This window comes from Mizuhopecten yessoensis, unplaced genomic scaffold, assembly GCF_002113885.1.
Source record: "Mizuhopecten yessoensis strain PY_sf001 unplaced genomic scaffold, ASM211388v2 scaffold11173, whole genome shotgun sequence".
Classification (NCBI taxonomy): domain Eukaryota; kingdom Metazoa; phylum Mollusca; class Bivalvia; order Pectinida; family Pectinidae; genus Mizuhopecten; species Mizuhopecten yessoensis.
This window is the reverse complement of record NW_018408916.1, coordinates 1,652,512-1,676,121: the sequence shown is the minus strand read 5'-3', so window position 1 is coordinate 1,676,121 and position 23,610 is coordinate 1,652,512. Positions and strand designations below refer to the sequence as shown.

The 23,610-nt window shown below is 34.8% G+C and overlaps 1 protein-coding gene and 3 non-coding genes across 5 annotated transcripts; all 4 read right to left on the bottom strand.

Moving 5' to 3' along the window:
* Positions 1–2,218: 2,218 nt before the first annotated feature.
* On the bottom strand, positions 2,219–15,268 carry LOC110467449 (WD repeat-containing protein 38-like). 2 transcript variants are annotated; one of them, XM_021524621.1, is made up of 9 exons: positions 15,163–15,260; positions 14,362–14,636; positions 10,650–10,770; positions 9,633–9,749; positions 8,344–8,441; positions 7,815–7,895; positions 6,997–7,128; positions 5,410–5,607; positions 2,219–3,964 (listed from the first exon to the last, which is right to left on the bottom strand). In XM_021524621.1, exons 2-9 carry the CDS (start codon positions 14,425–14,427, stop codon positions 3,872–3,874), a joined length of 906 nt encoding a protein of 301 aa, XP_021380296.1. In that variant the 5' UTR covers positions 14,428–14,636; positions 15,163–15,260; the 3' UTR covers positions 2,219–3,871. The 2 variants fall into 2 exon arrangements, with proteins under 2 accessions (XP_021380296.1, XP_021380295.1); XM_021524620.1 differs by having other exon boundaries at positions 14,362–15,268.
* Positions 15,269–17,886: 2,618 nt separating this feature from the next.
* Positions 17,887–18,000, bottom strand: Trnal-caa. Its single transcript has 2 exons — positions 17,963–18,000; positions 17,887–17,932 (listed from the first exon to the last, which is right to left on the bottom strand). It is a non-coding gene; the product is annotated as a tRNA-Leu (tRNA).
* A 711-nt stretch (positions 18,001–18,711) lies between these two features.
* Trnal-caa lies at positions 18,712–18,825 on the bottom strand. Its single transcript has 2 exons — positions 18,788–18,825; positions 18,712–18,757 (listed from the first exon to the last, which is right to left on the bottom strand). It is a non-coding gene; the product is annotated as a tRNA-Leu (tRNA).
* Positions 18,826–21,327: 2,502 nt separating this feature from the next.
* Trnal-caa lies at positions 21,328–21,445 on the bottom strand. The gene is made up of 2 exons: positions 21,408–21,445; positions 21,328–21,373 (listed from the first exon to the last, which is right to left on the bottom strand). It is a non-coding gene; the product is annotated as a tRNA-Leu (tRNA).
* Between the last annotated feature and the right edge of the window lie 2,165 nt (positions 21,446–23,610).

The window sequence follows — 23,610 nt, the reverse complement described above, 5'->3', positions numbered from 1 at the left end:
TTTTTCTCTCTATATTTTATTTGTAGCAGCCTTTACTTATCTATGAACAGTTTAAGTATCAATTTTGTGATTCATTGAGACCGTTTTAAACCTACGGGGTGACGTTTTTGTATTTTCATGAGTCACCAATTCGAATACGTCTCATCGTCTTATCGCCTATTCAAATACGTGATATCACCGATTTTTTTTAGATGAAATCACATATTCGAATACGCCGGGAATCACAAATTTGCTTTTTTGAACAGATACAATCGTATCGAATACCAAATAAGCATCATATACCACACAACATACAATAAATAATGTTTAAAGTTGAAACATGTTTATTTTGAAATAAATAGAATATTTTTTTGAAATATAGATACAATGTGATTATATCACGAACATGGATGTAAAGTGAATACAAAAATACATCATCGATATTGATCAACAAGAACCATTATAGTGAAAAATGCAATTGGTTCATTTTTTTTTATTTCAGTACGCACGTCTATAGATTACATGAGTACATGTAATTGCATTAATAGGGACTGTTCCAAATGTTCAACTAATTTTTCAAAAATTCAAAATTATTTCAATAAGAAGGGGCAACTTTGACAGCCTTGGTCACTTCTTTCCTGCATGTCCACAAACTATCTGAAATCAGTAATCAGTTCTACCTTGTATTTGAAATTACTGTGATTCAAATGTTTCTGGCAAGAGTTTGAAACAAATATCTTTAAATATCGATATGTGATCGATTTTGATTTTCAAAATAAAATGAGACATTTATGCTGGGGGAACTTACTAATGAAACCTTATAGTAAAAGATTTCGTTTAACTAAGCATTATTATCATTTGAAACCTGATACACTAGCTGGTGCAACTGAAAAATTGAGAATATGACCTAAATTAAAGATAATGATTAGAATGCACATGTGACATGTATCATAAAAAATCAAAATAATTACTAAAATAATACAGGTAAAGAAAAAGCTTAAGTATTAGAAAATATACTATTTTTACTTTATATATTTATCAACCTAGAGAGGGTTGAGTCATTTGTTTGCAAATAGGCAGGGTGATTTCAACAAGACATAAACAATTGACTATGGATATAATTTCATAGTACGCAAGAAGTTAAAAAACAAAACACATGGAAAACAAAACAAGGTGTTTATGACTAGACTTGTGGTGAGTGAAGACAAATGAACTACAAAAATAAACCTAAGGGAAGTGAACAAACGTATTTCTAAAATCACATAGAATAAAAACAGTGCATACGAAAGTTATAAAAATTGTCGCGAATACGTGGTAGTAGGAAAGAACTTGCAAAAATATGTTTTTTTCGCGCGTTTGTGTTTGTTCTATATTCATGAGATAATGAAATCGCGAATCATACATCTGCTTTGACCAGGAGTTCGTTAATTTGCCAATAGTTTAAGGAGAAAAAAAGTGACATTTGAAACGACAAAATCAATTTAATACAAATATTTTCAATAGGTTTGGAAATATGTGATATCAAAGCTTTACTTTCTACACAAACAATGTACGATTTAATACGTACATTGTTTGTGTAGAAAGTAAAACTTTTATATCAATTTAATAAAAATTCTCAAAATTCGAACTTCACGGAAAATATCTGGTAACTGCCTGCATGTTGTTAAATAAGGTAATTAGCACTTAACAAACTGATCAGCGAAGGATTATTGGAGGAGAACCCACGTCATGTAGGAACATCAGACTCTCATCTCTAATTTGTCCGTTTATACCTAGGTTAAACTGTCACAGACTGATAGAGGAATGAAGGTCGGAGCCTAAAGAAGCTCCCTTAAGTAATCCTTACGCATGGGGATGAACACAGAATGAGTATGTAAATCGCTAGATATAGGAAATAAATAAAACTTAAAAGTGAAACATGGCTTGAAATAAATAAATAAATATTGAGTTTTCTATTGTTAGTTTCGTGCAAAGTCTTTCCAAAGTATTGTCTTTCATTAATGATAATAAGATGTACTGACTAATAAAACTGACTTCTTGAAATAAACTGTTGAAATGTGAACTATGAATACTCTCACATTTCCAGGTATCCATTTTTTAAACTACGCATTACTACCCATAAAGCCATGTCGATGTAGGCGCCATATACCTCATGTATTTGTATAGTTAATGAGTTGGTGACTATATCTTGTAAACAGGAGAAAATTGTAATCAATAACTACCTTCTTTTTTTTTTTAAAGATATCTTGGAATTGTTACCAAAATATTGAAGTAATAATTTAAAGGAGACAGCAATACTGAAGCAAATGGCAGATTTATATTATCTTTGTTAAAAAATTCCTGGGGGGATTAAGAAGTCAAGTCATGTACTACACAGCGCCAATGTCAAGGAAGAATAACCAGACAAATCAACAGTAAAATATATGAACAGATATATTCTATAAAACAAACGTCAAACCCCTTAACCCACTCGTGAAACCACTGTAACATCATAAACATATTTTAAACTTTATAATACCGCATATCTCAATCATTCTTTCTAAAATATTTCCTCCTAATGGAATTCGTATACATGCAGAACTAGGAACCTCAATATAATATATTTTATTCTTTACTTGAATCACATGCCCTCTCACCTTATAAAACAAAAACAGTAATATAAGGACCCATGCAATACTTAACATTTTAGGTTAACTATAAATGCATTTTAATACTTAGTTCAATTAAAAAATGTACAATTCATAACACCTTCGAAACATGAAATTACGTTGAAGTACACTTTTTATTAAGTTCTTTCTTATAAGAAATTAGCACAAATTGTATAATAATTAAGTTTCAAACAGTATCAAAAATATTCTACTATCTGAAAATTCTGTAATTATTGGCACTGTTTTCAGCCCTTTTAAATTTCTGAAACAAGGCTTGCACGCCTGTATCTGCAATTTGGCATCAATGTATACTATTATTACACAGCCAGATAGTCCTTCTGTATGTATGTATATAACCATGGCTAAAACGTCTTATGTTTTATTTAAAGTGGTGTCTTGATACTCCACCCCCTATTGTTCTAAGCATAAATAACTGAATTGTAAGATGGCGGATAAAAAACTGCCAAGATGTCCCATAAAACACTCTTTATGGATAATTGAACAACCTAAATAGTGGTGAATCGATGAACAATTAAGACTCCAGAGATGTATCGGTAACATCTTCTGAGACAGGTATAGGCCATCCACATACTTTATGCTCCGTGTTTATACAAAGACTGATCATCACCTCCATATAAAAATGCCAAATAATAATTTTGGCACACATGCATGACAAGACCTTTTACATCAGCTTCCATCATAATTAAAAAAGTTGCATAATACCTAATTTTTAAATCATTGCTATGAGCCTACAGACACTAAACTCTCCCACTTGTATGCAGTAACCACAAGCTACTGTTGCTATTAAATATGCATTGTAATAACATTGAAGCTCTTACTTCTTTGTAACTAACATTTGTAAGTGTCATACATGTGTGAACACTGTCATGTTGTCATAAACTTGTAGCAAAAAGCTTAAATTAATTCCTTGACTTTCAACCATTTTGCTTCATTTCTTTAAGTTTAGCATTTTTACATATTAGATTTACAAATGATTAAAAAGAATCTCAGCCTTATTCCCAATCAATATGATAATTACTGAACAGTAGAAACTATTGTAGAAAAATCACTGGTAATTGTGATCATCATAATATTACTATAATGTGCAGTTGTTTCATAAAAGCTGGACTCGGGGGAACAATGAAATGCTGGTACGTTTGTATATTCAATAACATTAAATAAATATATCCAATTTCTCAGGCACTGAACTAGAAAAATGGAATAATAAGAAAGACAAGTTTGTATCATGTCAGCGACAATGTTACTGACGCAGCACCAGCAGCTACCAGGGCTCCCCCTGGTGTGAACGCACACTGTTGTGCAACATCCGTCTGGCCCTGTAAAATAAAAACAAGCTGGACGTAAGTTATGGATTATCAACTGACAGCACATTGTCCTGAATACATGTAGCTTACACAATGAAGAGATTCTGAAAAATAAATATAATTTGTGGCAACATTTTCTTTTCATTTAGTTTCCACCTTAAAACGTTTTCTATTGTTATTGTTATTATTTTTTTATATTTTTTTTGTGAGGTGGGGGGTGGCATTTCCTGTAGATAACAAATTAGCTTGTTGACTCATAAATGTTTAAAAAAAAAGGAATCCGTGAAAAAATATTTATAGTCTACATTGTGACAGGAGATTGCCGGACAAAAATCAAATACTGAAATGAACAAAGGGCAATAACTTTTGAAAATTGTTGAATCAAAATCCTTTTAAGGGAGACACAACTTCATATCATGACTATAATGTATACCAAGTTTCAAAGAGATCGGTCGAAAAATTGTAGGAGGAGATTGCCGGACAAACAAAAGTTTACGCCGGCTGGCCGGACAACCCCATACCATAATACTTCCGTCAAATTTGACAGGCGTATAAAAATGCTGTAAATATATGGAACAGTTTTCTACTTTGGTCAGGTTATGGGGTTGTAACTCCAGTTGAGAACATGTAAATTGAATAGATGGCGAAAATTTTTACTAAAAGTTTTTAAAGGATTGAATAAGGTTAAGCGTAACAATTAAACTGCTTTTTTTATTGGCTATGGAAAAAATTTAAACAAAGAAAATACACCTGAATTAAATTCATGATGCATTTATGAACAACTCAAAATTATTTTATTTACAACATTTATGCCATGTCTCACTGCAGGTAAGCAATTGGAGTTTTTCTTTCATACAGTAATCTCCCCTTGTTTACATTTTGGATACAACTGTAGTCTGACTGGCATGGATCACCTGGACCAGGATAACACAATTGACAAGGTAGCTCAATAAGTAAGAAAGAAAGTACCATGATTGGAAGTCCAGGGGTTTTATCCTGATTAAGCCCTATGGAGTGTTACATTCAGAAGACTGTTGTTGCTTTTTCCAATTCTCATTTATTTCATCTTTATTTTCATAAAAATTCTACAAGCGTATGGTTTTCTTTACAGAAACGATTTGTTGTTGACAAAATCAAACTAATATAGAACTAACTGTCATAGTGAAAATCAGTGTCACCATAAAATTCATTATCAGCACGAGGAAAATAGACAGCGGATTAAGGTAATGTATCATTAATCTTAATTACTTCAAAAACTCAGTAAACAATTAATATTACAAAAGATACTGATTTAATACTGAGAGAAATTGAGAATTTTGTATAGTAACCAGACATTTCTCAATACAGACTAACCTCAAAGTGTCTTTTCACAAACAAACAATTATTTTCCAATATTTACTTTGGTATAAGGTTTATATATATATGTTTTGATATCCTGTTCTATGATGTTGACTTACCTCTAGTGTTTTAATACACTTGCCACTGTAAACATCCCAGACACGAACGGTATCATCGTCGCTGGCACTGGCTACATACAGACCATCATTAGAGAAGGCAATAGCTTGGACCCATCCATTATGTCCCTCACACACGTGGATATCTTTACCATTTTGGGGGTTCCACATGCGTACTGTCTTGTCCCAGGAACCTGACGCCTGGAGACAGAAATAGTAAAATATTCTTCAGGCTGATGGCAATGAATTGTTCATTTATATAACTTGAACAGTGAAACCTGCCTTAAAGGCCATCTGCCCATTAAAACCACCCCTGTATAGAAACAACCTGCCCATTAAAAACACTCCTGTATAAAAACAACTTGTCCACAAAACCACGTTTCTATCAAAACAAAGTATGGTATACTTCAAATGGTGTTTTCTATGTAAAAACGCTGTCTTTAGATACAGACAAGTTCCAATAACAACTATCATCAGAATGTCTCAAATACTTGTATTTTTCTACATAATAACGACCTGTATATACAGACCACCTGTCTATTAGGACTGTTTTTGCTCTCCACTTAAGTGGACTCTGCAGACAGGTTAGACAGTATACTGAGTAGGAGTGTATAATATAGAAACAGCTGGAATAGAATGTACTGATAATTTAAATGATTTCAAGCAACTCTTTGTAATCTTTACAATTATGATGGAATGATACGTCATTTTCTAAATGATAATGGCTGTCCAAAGACCCATTCTTCAATATGTAACACTTTGTACTTTTTGTCTGCAAACAGAAAGAACGCTACTTGCCCCCTCCTATTGGCACCCTGTTGAAGTAAAAATTAACAGGATAGTGGGTTTTTTCGACAATGTAATTAATTTTTCCAGCACTGGGTACCCACATCTCACTCACCTGTTATACGATACATCTGAATACCAATGAGTAATTTATGAAGAGAAAACTTGTTTTACATGTAGGAAAGACAGCTGTTACTTAAGAGTTCATACACAAAGTTGAACATATTAACACTATGCATCCCGTATCACGTTTTCATAAAAGTGTCTAGTTTCAAGTGATTCACAAAACACTCATTTTTGAAGCACCTTGTCTATCTAATATCACAAAACTTATATTTGATACAGATGGGATCTGGTCAAAACCTCCAATAATTGAATTCAATCTTTCATATTTTATTAATCCATACCCCTTTCATTCTTAATTTCCATTTTTCATTACATTATTACTGTATTTAGCCTAGTTAACATTCTATGGACTAAGTAATTCATGAAAATGAGAATGAATGTAAATCTTTCCAGATTTTTTTTTTTTTTAAAATAGCCAAAATAGATAATCTAGTCGAGTCGGTGAATATATTACGATACAGGGATGGGACACTGACAGACCAGAAATAGGAAAGGGGCTTTTTTGTAAGGGATGGAACACTTATTAGGATGAATACATTAGCTTATAGTATTCATATATATAATGAATCACAGAAAACAATCCATGATATTAATATAAATAATTCATATTTATTAAGAGAGGAAAGGTCCTTTTTCAAAATAATCTTAACTTTTTGTGACCAGTTATGATTGACATACCAGCATCCCATCCTTGGAGAAGGCCACAGCATGTACGTTACCATGGTGCCCCTTCATGACCTTGACATCTGCTGTACCATCCTCATCGGTCAGTGTCCACACTCGAACGGTGAAATCCCAAGATCCTGTTGCCTAGAAATCAAATTAATACACAGAAAAAAATGATATCAGCAACAAATCTCATGCTAAAACTCATCTGTTATGTTGGCATTCATAGTCAACATGAATGCGAATTGAAACTTGACAAATTCCTTGAAGTGCAATAATGCTTCATGCTGAATTCTTTAATTTCCAGTTGGATTTCATATTTACTATAAATGCCAACTGAAAGCAGTTCAATGGATATATTTCCTTTTTTTTTATTTTTAAATATTTCATACCATAGATTTTTTTTTTTTAATTCAGCATATAATTCAAATATATGTAAGTATATGCACTGTGTATGCTTGTTAAAGAAACAGAACAGCCATCTTCAAGGGGAAATCAGTGGTACCCATCTTTACAATTATGACATCATAATGATGATGACATCAACACATTAGTCATGACATTCATAGCAGATATGAATGCCATCTGAGCTTTGAAGGATTACAAAGTGACAGTGCCATAGAAAGGAAAACATGTCTTTTTTTTCACTTGTGAAATTATTAAACAAACACCATTTTCTAATTTGAACTGATAAATCATTTAAACAGATACATATGCATAATTAGGCTCTAACTCAGAAAAAACCTGTCTGTATCTACTATCATTGTATCATTGTTTCTGGGTTAACCTATCCAGTAGTGCTGGCTTACAAGTGTTTACATATCACTTACCAGCCACTTGCCATTCTGTGAGAATGCAATGGATTGCACTAAGCTGTCATGTCCAGAAAATATTCTAACTGGAAAACCTTTCTGTAAAAATGACATTTATAAAAAACATTATATCCAAAAAGGATATATCAAAACTGCATTAAACAGCACATAAACACAAATCTGCAAAAAAATCTGCCATATATTTCCTTGAATATACCCAGAAATAAAAAAATTAACTGTACCTCATTTTGAAATACTTTCTGTCTTCACTATGTGAAGCGAGTATTTGATATGTATCTAATGTGCACTTTTGGCCCATTAGGTTACATCAAAGGATCTCAAGCATGCATGGTAGGATGATCAAAGGCTTACAGTAATGTTTAGCTAACAAGGTTTCAACTACGCAAAGCCATTCATAGGTTGTCACAGTAACATATATGGTAATAAGTATTTCAAATTCTACCGAACTAGGGCAATATTGATAAAAATTCATGTTCTCCTCGCAGAGAGACAATAACTGTATGAGAGACGACCACTATAGACCTACCTCTACATCCCAGAGTATAGCACTCCTGTCCCACGATCCGGAGGCGATCCGGCTGGAGTCTGGCGAGAACACTACTACCTCTACGCTCTTCGTATGACCTGTCAATCAAAGTTTCGTAAATCTGTATATCTCAGTATTAACCCCATAATTATTTAAATAAGTCTAAATATTAAAAAGTTCCACAACTGAACTCCTGTTTTCAAACTTAGCCTAGTGTATTTAAGATCGTGTTTCACTATAGCAAAGAGTTGTAGAAGAATTACATCTATTCTACTCATAGTACTTTTCTTTTTCACAAAAACATCTTGGCTTTTTTTTTTATATTTTTTATTTTTTTATTTTTTTCAACAGTACATTAAACATAACACATCATATTTCAGTCTCACATTCTTAATTTTCACATCTTGGCTTAGTGACTGGAATTTGATTCGCAAACCTCTTTCTTTTAATTTTAATTGTGAGATTATCCATTGCAGTATCGGTCATGATAATTGATGTATAACTTCTTTTCTATTACTGGTAAATCACTTGTAATAATTTCAAAACGAAATCAAGGAATCTCTATCAAGGCTTACAATCCATAATTATCTTCTATAAATATTGAGGAAATAACACAGACTTAACAAGAAAATAATTGTTTATCGGGATTCGCCCGTAAACAATAGAAAAGAGGTGAGCCTCTCTACCTTAACCCGATTGACAAGGATTTATTACTAAAATATTCAAGAACCTGAATAAAAAATATTTTATAGTGGCATTTCCCCATAACAGCTATATTTGGAGAGAGAATACATGTTTCATAACCTCAAAATACATATTGTACATAGTGTTATATATATTCTGACAAGGGTTAGGAAAGTCAATGATGGCAAGCCTGAATTAACACGTCAGTTTACATCCGTTTTCATGTATTACTCAATGTGATCGAACTTTGATATTAGAGATATGCATCAAATATTATGCATCTGTATCTTTTCTTGTAATGACTATAAGGGTTCATTTTCACCTCTTGACCTTACATAAAATTATAGATCAAACAAAGGTTGTAAGCTAGATGTGTTCTGCTATGACAAGAGCGTTAAAGATTTCACTATATGATAAAAAATCACTTCTACGTATAAACATTTCAGCTTAATACTAAACATTATTTATTGCCACAGAAAAACAGAATTCTGCTATAATATGTCAGTTTCTTTTGACTTTACAAAATTAAAATATTTGCAATTTAGTATTTTGAAATACATGCAACTTTGAAAAAAAAACCAAGTTCACCGGTTAAATTGCCTTACCAAATAGTACTTGTAGTAGCTCTGCATCCCTGGTCCTCCACAGTCGGACAGTCTTGTCGTAGGACCCACTGGCAAATGTCTTACTGTCCGGACTGATGGCCACACTCTTTATAGCACCTGGTAAAAGGGAGATAATCATACACAAAGGATAAAAGTTGGCAGGAGTTTGCTGATTATCAGGGTTTTAGGTAGGTTTTTGGGGAAAAGGCCCCTCAGCAGGAATTGGGAAAATATCATCGGCATTTGGCAAAAATGTACAGGTTTGGGAAAATATTTTCCTCTAGCTGTTTGTAACAGTAAAATGTATAGCATTAACACACATCAATTTTCAGTAATTTCGTTTAGTCTATTTCAATAATTTATATTTTTGAGTGCTCCTTCATGGACGGTAATACTTTGAATGTTGCACATATAACGACTATAAACATGCTTTTTAATCTGATTGGGAAAATAAAGACTGAAATTGGAAAAATAAAGAGTCATTTTTCAATTGGGAATGGGTCCCTGTACCGGACCCTATAAACACCTGGCAAGAACCCTGATTATATATACCTATTATGAATTTGAGGATAAAATTATATATTATTGAATTCATAAGTTTAGCTCATTCACCCCTGAAATATCATAATGAACTATTCCAACCTTTGAATTGGTAGAGTTCATATGTGTTTTCAGGGGTGAATGAGTTAAACAGTCAGTGATCAGGAATAATAAAAAAATAAGACAGATGTTTAGCTGATTGTATCATGGATAAAAAAGACCTATATTTAGTTATAATTAGAGTAAAAAGTAATAGAAATTAAGGTAAAGTAAGTTTGAAACGTAAACTGGCAAGATGGACACCGTTGAGAACTAGAAACATTTCTACAGTTCCTATATTATGAAGAAGGATAGGAGGCCAAAACAATTTCATCTTCTCAAACTATAGCTAAGTTATCACCAGAGTGAAAAATAATAGGTAAACTTATCACAGCTAACAGTTGACCCTGTTCAGATCGACATGTTGCAATGAATTACCTGTATGACCTTTGACCTTGCACACCATGCATCCTGTTTTAGCATTAAATAATCGCACTCTCTGATCGTCACATCCTGTTAGCATTATCTGGAAGTCCAAGGAGAAGGCTACGCTGTTCACCTGGAGGGAGATAAAACATTTTGTGTTATATACATTTTTAGAGGAAGTATATAATGTACTACTTTCTATCAACAGTTGATAAATCAAAACTATGATATGTACTATGAAAAATACTAGATAGAAAAATTGAAAACAACGTCAGAAAAGCCTTTTCTGGTGATCTTGCTCCCTATAGAGAACACCTCTATTCTCATATAGGCTTCTTGAATGACTCGGGAGTTTTTGAGTCTTTATTAATTCAGATCAATGATATATTTTCTCCATGGAAGTTGTTTCTTTTTCAGCAAAATAAAACAATTTATTGCTCTCCGGGGAGGGAAATATGAAAAAATGTTTCCTAAAGTAAATCATAATTCACGTTGGCTTTGCCTTTGGGAAAGTACATGTATATTCACTTCAGGAGACAAACCATCATGCTTTTCTATGATATGTATCGGGGAGAAACTGTACGATATCTCCTTTCGTGGACATGCGGGCACTAACTGTTTCGTTCATAATGACATATTAATACATTTTTTTTATTGTTACTCAGGATTTTAGTCAAAATAATCTGTTTTTGGTTTTTTGTTTTTAAAAAAGGGGGAAAGTATCTTGGCAGCTAAGAGTGAAGATCTTCAAAAAATAAATTGAAAATACAGAGACAAAGCATTTATTAGATAAGATGAATACATAAGCCTAAAATCAATAACATATGTGTGAAATTTACAAAGCAATACATTTCTAATCATCCAGCACTATATCCCTACTCTCAAACAAATGCACTCAGGAACATAATCTAGCATTTTTGAGAAAGGGACCCTGGTCCCATAAATTTGGCATAACATCTGTTATGTTTTGGGAAGGTAGGAAATATTTTCAATCATGCATATGCCAACAGAATTATTTAAGCACAGAAAAGTTTAAATATAAAAGGTTTCATACAGAAGACTAAAATAACTTCATTTTTGAAAAATTCTTTCAATGCAACATTAATTCCATCTAGGCCCTCTCAGTGGTTTAAATTCAGCCACTTCCCAGTGAGAAATGAAAGTGCTTTCCCCCAAAAATAGAGCTAAAACATATCCTTTTCCCCCCTCAACTTGTGACCAGATCTTATAATGCAACATTAAGATATATGTACAAACTAACATTGGTGTGATTCTGTCATAATGAAACACCCTTCAGTCGCAACATAGAATTACACATATGATGTATATCCATGAGACCTGCTTTATAATTATCATATGTCATCATAAAAGGTTTTCTGTTTTTCTACATGAATTAAAATCTGTAATTGTAAGTAATGCATTTCATTTTCCATGCTTTTAGACGAAATTTTGTACATTTTAAAGTTATATGCATGTTTATTGTTCCTGGTATTTTATAATATTAAAAGTGCATGACTCTATATTACTGAAGTTCAAACACAGTGGTTTTTAATCTGATGCTAGTCATATTTTACACTTACTTGGCTCAATATCAAAGACATATTGACGGACGCATAATACTATCTGCCTATATATTATATACATGGCTCTAGTTCTTTTAACAATGAACAAGAATAAATGGGTCACTGGTCAACACACAAACCAATGCATATATGTATAGCTATATAGATATATATATACATATCAAAGCCAGTCTGATTCAAAATGTCTTAGTTATAGTGTTTTTCATATAGTTTGCAAAAGACCATTTAATGATAACAATGTATGCCACATAGAGTGCTTTACATTCATCGTGCAGGTTTAACCACTTGATAAAAACTGAAAAAAAAAATATCCAGTGTATCAAGCACACTTTGTCGTACATACAATCTGATCTTGCACAATTACCCGTGATTTTGACAAGTACCTGTGGGTTGATATTTTGATATTCGTGACAACAGAACAAAAAGATTACCTCAATGATAATTATTAGTGAGCATGTGTTTGATCCAACACATTTTAAAAAAACAATGTTACCTATACATGTATTTGATGTATTTTAAACAATGGTAACGGTTGATGAAAGATAAAATGATATCAAGGTGATCCTCATTCCTTCAGTTTATATATATATCTACAGCAGAGAATACATGTATATAATACATGTACCAGAATTAGTCATCGTTTGATTTGTTACCTGTATATCAATCAGATACATAACAAACACATCCAGGGCAGGGTGTCTACAGGTAGATTTTAGCACTTCATTTTCCCATTAGCACTTAATGTCAAAACAATCGATATAGCCCAATACAGGAACTCTATTAGTTATACTTCTTAAGTCATTAAATTAACAAGAATTCCACGGAAGTGGATGTGTCGCATGCGCAGGAAGCTGGGAGATTGTGCTTAGCACTGCATGAAGTTTGAGTTTGTTCTGCCCAAGGAAACTCAAGTTATCGCACGAAAACAGATTTTCTATTTATAGTAACAGTGACCTATGACCTTCAGACCTGAAAAGCAATACCAAGCAAGCACTTTTAGTAAGGAAGCACTGCATGAAGTGTGAGTTTGATCGGCCCAAGGAAACTCAAGTTATCGCACGAAAACAGATTTTCTATTTATAGTAACAGTGACCTTGATCTTTGACCTTCAGACCTAAAAAGAAATCCCAAGCAAGCACTTTTGGTAAGGAAGCACTGCATTAAATTTGAGTTTGATCGGCCCAAGGAAACTCAAGTTATCGCACGAAAAACCTCTGTGCGGACAACGCCGACATAGCAATACCTATGTGTCACAAGCTTTTCGCAGGCGACACAAAAATAAAAGGGACTACTTCATTCATATGTTATAGATGTGGATTAATTAGGTTGCGTTACAAGCGTCAGCTGTAGGGAATTTCCCTTTAGCACAGCGGTAGAGCATCGGGCTGGAGAGCCAAGGGTCGCGGGTTCAAGCCCCGGCACTATCTTTATCACTTTTCCTCGTCCTATTACAAACTGGTGCCGTTGACCCTCCCTGTTCAAGGTAGGAGACCCTTGGCAGGGAGTCAAAGAACCTTGGTTGATATTTGAAAAAAGGGGGGAATAGTGTAAAATATGTGGATTAATTAGGTTGCCTAACAAGTGCAGCTGTAGGGAATTTAACTTTAGCTCAGCGGTAGAGCATCAGGCTGGAGAGCCAAGGGTCGCGGGTTCGAGCGCCAGCACTATCTTTATCACTTTTCCTCATCCTATTACACATAATTTGAAATCCTTGTTTAGATTCTTTTATCAACATTTTTCGCTACCATACGTTTTAGCAGTGATTTTTTACTGATCTCAAAAAATTCAATTAACACGGACCAGGGAAATGATGGTCACAGTCTGAATAGAAAATGCAGCTTCTAGATTGCACAGGAATGTCAAATTTGAAAAACACAATTAATAATATCATGACTTTTAACTGTTTGTAACTCTCCACCGTTGCAATACAACTGATGTTGACAAATGTTTTAACCAGTCAATATATTAAACATTAATTTTACTATGAAAACAGCGAATTTTAGCATGTCAAACAGAAACACAACTCTTTAATTTCTAAAGGTGAACACTTCCTGTTCCAATTATATTTTTTAGTGATAGTAATTTTTAATGATCTTCATTTAAATTTCAATTCAATTTTAACAGTAAATATTGATTCTTACCTCATCTTTGTGACCTCCAAACTTCTTCAAATCTAGACTAGAAAAATCCCTTGGTCCTCGCAACATGTTTGTCTGTGACAACACTTAAGGTACCACCAACACAGTATTAACAACTTCAATTGGCATGGTCAGACCAAAACTGACTGCGGTCAAATCCAGTTATAAACATAAGTCAGTTGAGGATCTTCCTTATCCAACTATGTATGCAAAGACCTGTTTACATAGGCCTATCCGTACACAGGTGTAGACCGGCGATACACGAATAAGAACCGGATCTGTTGACATTAAAGGGGATTATAAATCCTTCTGACGATACCGTTTATGGCTTGGCAATATCATAAATATTGTGGATTTTCGCTCAGCACCTTGTTCACGTCACCACTAATATTTCTTATAGAAATTCGCCACTTATCTTTGGGCGACGTCCAGTTTTAGTCATCGACCGTGTCATAAATTTTGCACATGGCCCAATATTTACAGATACACATCTATATCATATCGACACTAGAATTTGCCAGACCCATGATTTAACTCGTTCACGGTCTAGACAGTTAAACTTGTATACACAAAGTAAATTTTTAGAGTTAACCTAATATCATAGTTCAACAAGCGTAACGTAACGTTATTGTAGTTTTGTGTCGAGGGCTACACTACAACTACATAGTACATGTAGCTAGCAGGCCGTGATTTGATCTAAAAACAATATTGTATTGTAACAGAATACGAATATCAATCTATCAGTTAAAAAACAACGATGGCTATTTTAAGTTTTCGACACAAAGGTTGAAATGAAGAGATTACATGATTCCTTCAGGTCCGGACTCCGCGAGAAGAGGGAAGATGAGCGCGGAATCCCACTGATGAACGGTAGCCATGTTGTTTACAGTGGAAACGTTAGATCTCGTTGTTAATGAGACTTCGATTAAAATTGAAGGAGTTACCGCCCTTGCCCCGCAGGTGCGCGTTTTGGGGTAGAAAGCGGGTTCCCGCCGATTTTCGACACTTTCTAAACCAGTTGGAAAGATAGAACACGTTTTGAATATTCCAATATGAAAGGTGTCATGAGTTAAGAAATTCCTTTTAGACATCATACCATTTAAAATTTAGCAACAAAACGTTTTCTAGACCGGAGCAGATACGTACGTATCGTCTAGACACCAGTTTCCGCGCAGACAGTATATCAAGCTATATCTCGTAACTACGTGACCTGCTGGACAAAACACAAGGATATTTTAGACGTTTGGCCATCGTCTGTAAACTGACAAAAAAAATTACCGGAAGTTCGTCCGGAAAACATAAGATTTAATCACTGATTAAAAAACACGCATAAATATGCAGTTTTGCTTCATCCTCTTTTCATTTTGCTCAAAATGAACCCATACCTTAAAAACGGTGATATATATTTCATTCATGAATCAGTCTTTTTTGTAGTCTGACAAACGTACGAAAATGTCGTATGCAAATGAGGCCACATCTCCTCGCCGATTTTTTTCCACTTCCGAAGAGCCAAGGAGACATTCTTATATCGATAAACAGTGTTTTCAATGAAACGTAAACCTTGTAATGCAATGAACTTCCAATTTTCACCAATTTGAAACAGAACAAAATGAGAAATAACTTACCATCAACCAAAACCGATATAAAACTGATGAAAAAAAATAATAACAGATTCTATATCATAACTAAATAGATATCTAATAATAAATAATTTTAAAAAAACATGAATTCGTTCAATTTGACATCTTGAAAAATAAATTAAAAAGGTGAAATTTAAAAAAAGTTGTTTTGATAATTAATTTGACGATCAAAGATATATTTTTTATTCCAAACGAAACTTTGGTTCTTGCAGGTCACTGTAGAGCATTTCTTTTTAGTGTATTCGAGTTATCTTTCTTTGAACACTAAATCAAAGTAGACACACGGAAACATATGACGGCTACTTCCGACGGGAGAAATTTGCTAAAAATTGTTTGTTCTGATTTTTTTTAAAATACAGTTTTATGTTGCTATTATGTACATGTTTATGACAGCCTTCCGTAATTTCAACAGTTTTCTGCCGATATGAGTACGAAATCGCGGATGCTTCTTAAGTGCTCGGAAACCGGTAACCCGAGGATATTGTATTATTTGTGTCGTGGCGTAACTTCTATTTTAGAGTCTTTCACGCTACGTCGTTTTCCCACTTGATTCTATCAGAGACGTATGATATACTACTGGTTTTATATGTCTCTGATTCTATGTAAAGTTACTTTGCACTTCTTTTAAAAGTAAAATCGTTTGACATTCAATTTCGATAAACGAAATCAGCAAAAAAAATGAAAGAAGTAATTAGCATAGAATTCAGTATGACTAAATGACGTAACATGAAGACTTATAACACGTGACTGTAGACATAGCAAGACGGTATCAATTAATATGTCACTCTTTGTATGGGGCTCTGGCAAATAGTCTCTATATAAAACCAGACATATATTAATCCTATCGCCATTGTCAGGGATTTCACTTCCAAGTCCAAAAACACTGCATGACGTTTGTCATTTTTTTAATCTAAAGTCCCCAACCACAAATGTATATATATAAATATATTTATAGAAAAAATATCAATAATAATATATCAGTAATATTTTTTCTATATTTACTTCCTTCACATGGACATTTAATCCCTTTTTATTATATATATTTATATATATATAAAGAGGATATATAGGCCATTTAACAAAAGTCGCTTCAGACGATCTTGCAGTGAACATCACCATCATATTCCTCTCGAAAGTGTGTATGTTACATAATGTTCTCGACATTATTTTTAATATATGTATTGAGGAGATAACTTGTTGTCCAATCCATTTGTATATTTGTACAATAAGATATGTTTAAACTAAACTCGATGTTTTATAACATGACAAGATCACTATACTTGTGTATATTTTGTGTATATAATATCTGTTTGACTTGACCTGATTGACAGGCTATATCTAACACAATCATCTCGGTACTTATTAGAGGTGTATTACCTGGCGCTGTAGCACTATCAAACATCAGAGGTATTTCACAACTTTGTTTAAGATATCACGATTAATGTTGGCGGCACGCGTCACCACCAATTACAAGGTCTGTAGGTCTGAGGCAATGTAAGGACGTATCGCAGTATACATTTATAATTATAATGGCCATTATGTTATCACCCAGAGACGCGTCAGGGTATACAGTGTATCTCGGTTCTGTTTACAATTTGCGGATTTCCCTAGCTCCTCTTTAAAATTACATATAACGAGACTTGTGGAATACATCCAAATGTGCTAGCATCACCTGTCTACCGATGATTATATTATGGGTGTATTGACCTGTGCTCCATCTGAGAAAAAAGACAGTTCCTTTTCCTTTTCGTAAAGCAATTTGACTTTTGATAAAAAAAAAAACGTCACTGAATGTTATATCACGGAGTTAGAATCCGTGATTATATTAACGTAATCAATTTTGTGAATTCTGGAATAGAGACTCTCATTAATAAAAAAAAAAAATTAGTGTCAGAAGTGGGATTCGAACCCACGCCCACATACGTGGACCAGAACACTCGTCCCACTTAATGGGAAGGCATTGCCTTGAGTCTGGCGCCTTAGACCGCTCGGCCATCCTGACTTGATTTATACAGGATGTAACACTGCATGCAATTTTCTATATTCACGAAGTAAAATTATATAGTAGATATTCCTGGTGACAAAAAAAGAGTAAACTAGATTTATAAATTTATATTCCCTAGATTAATTTGATCAAATGAGGAGACCAAAACGAACAAAAAAAGGAACAGGTACGTAAATATACGTCTGTGAAAGACACAAATAACTGTAATTTCGTAATTTGGACACTGGACACACAGATAAAATGATTTCTTTAGATTGAGTATCATAGTTGACGAGGGTATTAAAAAATCTGAGAGAGAAAAAATTGGGAAAACAAACTTCTGTCATTCTGCTTTAGCTTGAAAATATATTTTATAATATTTTTAAACAGAATTGCACAAGCTGTTCCGAATTTTTCACAACATGCCAATATAAAAAAAAATCAATAATAAAAAATAAATAAGCATGTTATATTAATATGTATGCAAAAGCAGAGACGTATAATACACGTAATATACGTCTCTGGCAAAAGGAACCTCAGGAAGCCATGATACGTCAATAAAAAGGACTTTATCATAAAAACCCTCGCGATTTGTTCATGCACTTTTGATAAAAACAAAACACTGGATATATGTTATGACGAAATCAATTTCGTGTACAGTTAGTTAGTTACTGCAAGTTAGTATGGAGATTCATCAGTATTAAAAATGAAATTTAAAGAAAAAAATAGTGTCAGAAGTGGGATTCGAACCCACGCCCACATACGTGGACCAGAACACTCATCCCATCCAATGGGAAGGCATTGCCTTGAGTCTGGCGCCTTAGACCGCTCGGCCATCCTGACTTGTTATTCATGAAGTAACACTGCATAGAATATTCTATATTCACGAAGTAAAATTATATAGTAGATATTCCTGGTGACCAAAAAAAAAAGAGTTAACTAGATTTATAAATTTATATTCCCTAGATTAACTTTATCAAATGAGGAGACACACAAACGCAAAGACAACGTCGGAATAACATCATTAAAAGTCGACGGTAAACTGTTCGCAGACTCCAAAAGTAAATCAAATATACTAAACAAGCAATTCCAATCAGCTTTCTCTGAAAAAAATCACCTTCACAGATGAAGAATTTGTAACATCCAATCGAATGATACCAAGACCACTAGAAGAAGTAAAAATGGAGTCATTTGACAACACAGTAAACGGAATAACTAAACTTCTTCAGCAGTTAAACCCATATAAAGCACCAGGACCAGACAATATTACACCGAGAATCCTGAAAGAAATTGCCATTGAAATTGCTTATGTTCCAAAAAACACTGCTAACTGGAAACATCCCAGACGACTGGCGTACTGCAAACGTATCACCTGTCTACAAGAAAGGTCCAAAAACAAAAGCAGAAAATTACCGTCCAATCTCACTTCCATCTATCTGCTGTAAGATAATGGAACATATACTAGCCCGTAACATCATGAATCATGGAGAAAATAGCAACATCCTGTATCCTCTACAACACGGATTTAGACGAAAACGATCCCGTGAAACCCAATTAATCGAAATTGTTGATGACATCTCAAAAAATCTTCAAGATGGGAAACAGACGGAGATTTCGCTAAAGCCTTCGATAAAGTGAATCACAGCTTACTCACTCTCTAACTGAAATACTACGGCATAGAAGAAAGAACCACCAACTGGATCAAGAACTGGCTAATTGGGAGGAAACAATCAGTGGTAATAGTCGGTGTCTCATCAGACGAGGTCAACATGGACTCAGGAGTTCCACAAGGATCTGTATCGGGACCCAACCTATTCATCTACTACATCAATGATCTACAGTCAAGACTATCATCAACAGTCAGACTATTTGCTGATGACACCATAGCATACCTCACAATCTCCAATAACAGTGATGCCGAAACACTACAAGAAGACCTAAACAAGCTGGGTCAATGGGAAGAGGATTGGTGCATGAAATTCCACCCTGACAAATGTACCGTCCTGACGGTTACCAACAAGAAGAAACCCATTAACTACAGTTACACCCTACACGACCATATCCTAGAGGCAGTCACATCAGCCAAATACCTAGGCTTAACATTCACCAACAAACTCAGCTGGGGCGAAACAAGTAAAGCCAACAAGACCTTAGGCTTCCTACGTCGTAACCTTAAAATCCTATCATTAAGGATCAAGGAAAAGCATACTTCACCTTAGTAAGACCTCTGGTAGAATATGTCAGCCCTACACAGTCAGCGACACAACTAAAGTGGAGTCTGTCCAGAGGAGGGCAGCTAGATATGTGGCAAACAAACACAGACTTAGAGCAAGTGTCAACGAGATACTAGAAAAACTAAAATGGAAAAATCTTTCAGACAGGAGGAAAGATGCACGACTAACAATGATGTATAAAATTGATAGAGAGTTAGTCGCCATCAGCAAACAAAACCGCCTGATGAAACCTACAAGACAATCGGGAAGACAACATCACAACCGATCATACCAGCTCCTGTCCTCACCCATTGACACAAGGAAAATGTCCTTCTTTCCAAGGACAGTGCGTGATTGGAATGCCATTCCACCAGACATCGTGGATATAGCACACCTGAAGCCTTTAAGGCCAGGATTGTGTCATTGTAGACCATGGTCTCAACTGTAAAATGGTTTTAATTGTACATGCAAATATCTAATATTAAGTCCCTAGTTCCCCAAAATTGTCCTGGGCTTGCCGCGCCTTAGTTATAAATTTTGCATGATCTTTTGCAGAATTAGAAACAGAGAAACAGACTAAAACGAACAAAGGAACAGGGACGTACATAAACGTCCGTGAATAACACAGATAACTGTAATTTCGTAATTTGGACACTGGACACACAGATAAAATGATTTCTTTAGATTGAGTATCATAGTTGACGAGGGTATTAAAATATCTGAGAGAGAAAAAATAGGGAAAACAAACTTCTGTCATTATGCTTCAGCTTGAAAATATATTTTATGATATTTTTAAACAGAATTGCACAAGCTGTTCCGAATTTTTCACAACATGCCAATATAAAAATAAGAATGAATAATAAAAAATAAATAAGCATGTTTTATTAATATGTATACAAAAGCAGAGACGTATAATACACGTAATATACGTCTCTGGCAAAAGGAACCTCAGGAAGCTATGAGACGTCAATAAAAAGGACTTGTATCATGAAAACCCTAGCGGTTTGTTCATGCAGTTTTGATCAAAATAAACCACTGGATATGTTATGATGAAATGAATTTCGTGTACTTGAATTTGCAAGTTAGTATGGAGATTCATCAGTATTAAAAATGAAATTTTAAAAAACATTAGTGTCAGAAGTGGGATTCGAACCCACGCCCACATACGTGGACCAGAACACTCGTCCCAGATTACGGGAAGGTTAATGCTACCTTGAGTCTGGCGCCTTAGACCGCTCGGCCATCCTGACTTCAAACGAGAAAGCTTAGACCAAACGCCTTGAAGAAGGAAAGAGTTAGTTACATCCGTCGAGTTTCCCTAGATGAACGTTATCAAACGAGTAAACACTGGGTATATAGATAAAATGATTAGCTTTTAGACTGAGTATCATAGTTGACGAGGATATTGATATATTTGAAAACAAACCTATGTCATATGACTATGCTTCAGCTTGGAAATATATTTGATAAGATTTTGAAACAGAATTGCACAAGCTGTTCCGAACTTTTTCAAAACATGCCATTATGAAAATATTTTTTCAATAATTAAAACTAAATTAGCATGTTATAATAACATTTATGCAAAAGGAACTCAGTAAGCCATGAGACATCAATAGGAATCATGAAAACCCTCGCGATTTGTTCAAAATATGGAACAAAGTACTTGCACTTTAGATAAAAATTAACCACTGGAATTATGTTATGACGAATTCAATTTCGTGAACTTGAATCTGTAATACCCCTGTCACACCTAGTCGCGTTGCCACTGCGATTGCACGGCGTTGTTTAATTTCCAAGAGCGCCGTGAGATCGCAGGAATTAAAATATTTTTCATGAAGATTGTGATGTCACGGCGTTCTCACGGCGACCTTGGCGTTTCTATGGAGCTCCATGGCGTTCTATCGCGTTCCTACGGAGTTCTAGTTGGCGATTGTCTGCGCTCTCATGGCGCTCTCACGGTGCTTCCACTGCGTGCATCGAGTTATTACGGCGCGTATAAGCGCGGTAGAGACGCAGTGTCATCTCAGAGAACGCCGTACGATCGCCGTGCAAGCGCCACCGATAACCATTGCGAACTTGCGTTCGCAAAGCGAACCCTGTGCGTGCCCGCGGCGATCCTGTGGCAATGTAGGAGACCTAACTGCGCTGCTACGGTGACCTCACGGCAATCCCACTGCGCTCTTATCAGAATGCCGAGCGCCGTCGCTCAGCGTTCTATGCGATCCCACCGCGATCACTGGCGATGCCACTTTGTTGCCGCGGCGATGTTTGCGATTCCACTTCGCGCAGATCGGCGTTCTGAATTTTTCTTGGACGTCGTGGGAACGCGGCCCTAGTGTGACAGGTGTTTAAGTTTGTATGGAGACCATCAGTATCAAAAATAAAATAATTCGTGTCAGAAGTGGGATTCGAACCCACGCCCACATACGTGGACCAGAACACTCGTCCCATATTGCGGGAAGGTGAATTCTACCTTGAGTCTGGCGCCTTAGACCTGACTTTATACCAGCACCTTAGACTGCTTGGCCATGCTGACCTTATACCAGTACCGCTTAGACCGCTCTGCCGTCCTCACTTTATACTGGTACCGCTTAGACCATCCTATATTTTATATACAGTAGATATACGTCTTGAACAAGGAAAGAGCTAGTTACATCTATCAATCGAGTTTTTCCCTCAAACGAGTAAAAAAAGAAAGAGTGACGCATCGGAACAGATAACTGTAACATAAAGGATTTCACAACCAATAAAAAACAAAAGCGATATAAGAACTAATTTATAGAATAACAAACTTTCTACTAAATTCCATTTTTTCTTTTCTCGTTTCCGATAGCATCATTCACTTAAACTTGTACTTGTATCATAAAGCACTTGGACCTTTGATGATAAAACGACACTGTTCATATACTCTGACGTACTCGATTATGTTAACTTACCCTCAATATATAAAAGGTGTCGGTTCTTGGATTCGAACCGACGCCTAAATACGTTGACCAGAACACTCATCCTATATATGAACCGCTCGGCAATCCTGACTTAATGCAGGTGTATGTTAAAACTACTAAATTAGATCATATTGTATTATATAAATGATATCATTAAGAAATTGAATTATATACGTAATGATGATGAAATTAGTCAATTAGATCCATGAAAATATATTTTCTATTACATATCAAAAAGAGTTAGTGTCAGGAGTGAGATTCGAACCAACGCCCACTTTCGTGGACCAGGACACTCGTCCAATATAATGGGAAGGTAATCTGTACTTCGAGTCTGACACCTTAGACAGGCTGGCCATCCTGACTTGATATATAATCATTACCTAGATCATATTATCTTCTATAAGTAATAATGATATCCTGTTTGTTTGAACGGTTTTACGTCTGCGTCACTACCGACTCAGGGGCGGGTT